We start from the raw sequence: 2,899 nt of genomic DNA on the forward strand, positions 1-2,899 counted from the left end.
ACATTACCTTGCTAAAGAGTACCAATATTGGATCCAGCCAGAATGCTTTTTAAACAAGTAATTATATAATATGTGTTGATGATATTTAGAAATAGTGGATTCTATGCTATTTATGAAGTATGCTTTTTAAACAAGTAATTATATAATATGCGTTGATGATATTTAGAAATAGTGGATTCTATGCTATTTATGAAGTATGCTTTTTAAACAAATAATTATATAATATGCGTTGATGATATATATTTTTTCATAAATAATGTGAGTATAATATATCATATCTATTTTTTTATTTTTGTATTAGATAAATACGAGTTTTTTCATCACTTTAATGTACATTATGATTGACATATTATATTGATCATTGTATGCGTTGATGATATATATTTTTTCATAAATAATGTGAGTATAATATATCATATCTATTTTTTTATTTTTGTATTAGATAAATACGAGTTTTTTCATCACTTTAATGTACATTATGATTGATATATTATATTGATCATTGAAGTTGATATAACCTTATCTCATATATTTAAAAGTTTACGTTAAATTCAAAGTTCAATAAGTTTCTGAATAAAAAAATTGTGAGCCAATTACTGAACCTCCAATCTCACTTTCCAACATTGTTTATTTACATAAAAAAGTTTGGTTTTGTAGAAATAACACTATACGCCAAGTTTGGATGGGCCACTTGCCAGAACTTTCTTGTAATAATAAATAAATGTTTTTTTTTGTATTATATAGACAAATTATCTTTCATATCTTCTCCCCCGTTGACCCATAACTCACCACAATCCGGGGGCAGAGAAATATAAAATGAATTGAAAAATAAGAGAGTGAAAATATATAAAATGAATTGAAAAATAAGAGAGTAAAAATATATAAAATGAATTGAAAAATAAGAGAGTGAAAATATAGAATTTCTCCCCCGTTGACCCATAACTTACCTTGTTAAGCTCTGTATCAAACAATATGGCTTCACATATGACCATCCCCTTCCTGATTTATAATTATTGGACCTGCATCACCTTGCCTTCGGATATAGGTAGAAACCAGTCAATGAAATAAATCTTCCCATCTAAATTGTATTTTCATTCTCATTAACAGGATCTTAGAAAGTAGAACTCTTTATTGTCATTTCTTCGCACTGTAGCACTAGATGTACTTATGCAGAAAAAACTTTGTTGCATATACATATATATCTATCCTTGTTTAAGTCTACTACTTCAAAATTTATTATTAGTCCTACCCAATTTCCTTAACATTAATTTACCTCTTTCTATTTTCCTTAATTCTCACAGTCACAACAATGTGCATGAAATATATATAAAAAAGCATTTAAAATATGGGGATACAAATACAAATGATGGACTTGTTTGTGTGTACACAAACAAATACTGTTATTGTTTATTTCTTGTCTATTTGACTTCAATCAACTTATTTCTATTGTTTCTTTTTTTTTCTCTGAATGAAACACAACAGAGTTAGGTTATTCTTAATGAATGACGTGGAGTTGCTATCTGGGAATCATAAGATCAACTAACTAACTGGGTACAGAAACAAGCACCTCAAATGGCTTATCTAGAACTTCTGGCATGCTAAAATTGGATGGTGGATTATCATTAATAAGCCCATGTAATTGGTTGAGGTAACATGAATATTATTTTATAGTTTCTTATTGGAAATGGTGTTAGTTTGAAGAATATATGTATGCATGTGAATTTTCCTTAGCTTTATGTTTTAGAAATTAAAATTATTAGATTAGGAATAAGAATCTTATTATTATTATATTGTATCTTGACTTCTATATAGCTAATATTATAGTAACTACATGATAGCTCAAAGAAAATATGGATCGGAAATGGATGTTTGCTAGTCGATTATCAAAAGAATATGAAGATGGGGTGAAAGAGTTTCGTAGATTTGCAGTTGAGCATGCAAAAAACCCTAGTAGAATTATTTGTCCTTGCTTGAAGTGTTGTCATTCAAGGGTAGTGAACGCAGATGAGTTAGAAGCACATTTAGTATGCAACGGAATTGATAAAAGTTATTCATGTTGGACCAAACATGGTGAAAATCAAAAAAATGATATAGCACATAATGGGCATGATAGCACAAGTTATGCACCACAAGAGACTGACACAACATATGACTTTGACCAAGTTGAGGAGATTGCAAACATTATTGAAGAGGATATGCGAGATTGTCCTCAAATGTTTGACAGGTTGACAATGGATGCAAAAACACCATTGTATAATGGTTGTACTAGTTTCACAAGACTATCAGCGGTGTTAAAATTATTCAATTTGAAAGCAGGAAATGGATGGTCTGATAAGAGCTTTACTGAATTACTATCACTTTTGAAAGATATGCTACCACAAGATAATGTACTTCCTTGTCGAATGTATGAGGCTAAAAAAATGTTAAGCTCTATTGGTATGAGCTACGAGAAGATTCATGCTTGTCCAAATGATTGCATTCTTTTTCGAAATGAATATGCACCATTGGATAAATGTCCTAAATGTAGAGCATTACGTTACAAGAAAAATTCAGCACCGATGAAAGTGGTATGGTATTTTCCTATAATACCAAGATTTAGGCGCATGTATCATAATGCACAAGATGCAAAGAGCTTAAGATGGCATGCAGATGAAAGGATATGTGATGGAAAGCTTCGACACCCTGCTGATTCTCCTCAATGGGCAAAAGTTGACCATGATTACCCCAATTTTGGAAAAGAACCAAGAAACCTACGTCTTGCTTTGTCTACTGATGGAATAAATCGCATGGTATGCAAAGCAACTCGCACAGCACGTGGCCTGTGGTTATGATTATATATAACCTACCTCCATGGCTATGCATGAAAAGGAAGTTCATGATGTTGTCCATGTTAATTCCA

At 30.8% G+C, this 2,899-nt stretch overlaps 1 protein-coding gene across 1 annotated transcript; it reads left to right on the forward strand.

Annotated features, from left to right (window-relative positions):
- Positions 1-1,850: 1,850 nt before the first annotated feature.
- Positions 1,851-2,831, forward strand: LOC114172392. The gene has a single exon (XM_028056880.1). The coding sequence runs from the start codon at positions 1,851-1,853 to the stop codon at positions 2,829-2,831; it is 981 nt and encodes a 326-aa protein (XP_027912681.1).
- The last annotated feature ends 68 nt before the right edge of the window (positions 2,832-2,899 follow it).

Source organism: Vigna unguiculata, unplaced genomic scaffold (assembly GCF_004118075.2).
Source record: "Vigna unguiculata cultivar IT97K-499-35 unplaced genomic scaffold, ASM411807v1 contig_539, whole genome shotgun sequence".
Taxonomy (NCBI): domain Eukaryota; kingdom Viridiplantae; phylum Streptophyta; class Magnoliopsida; order Fabales; family Fabaceae; genus Vigna; species Vigna unguiculata.

What these genes read in the sequence shown, in the direction of transcription:
- LOC114172392 (XM_028056880.1), top strand. Translation starts at nt 1,851, where the DNA reads ATGGATCGGAAATGGATGTTTGCTAGTCGATTATCAAAAGAATATGAA.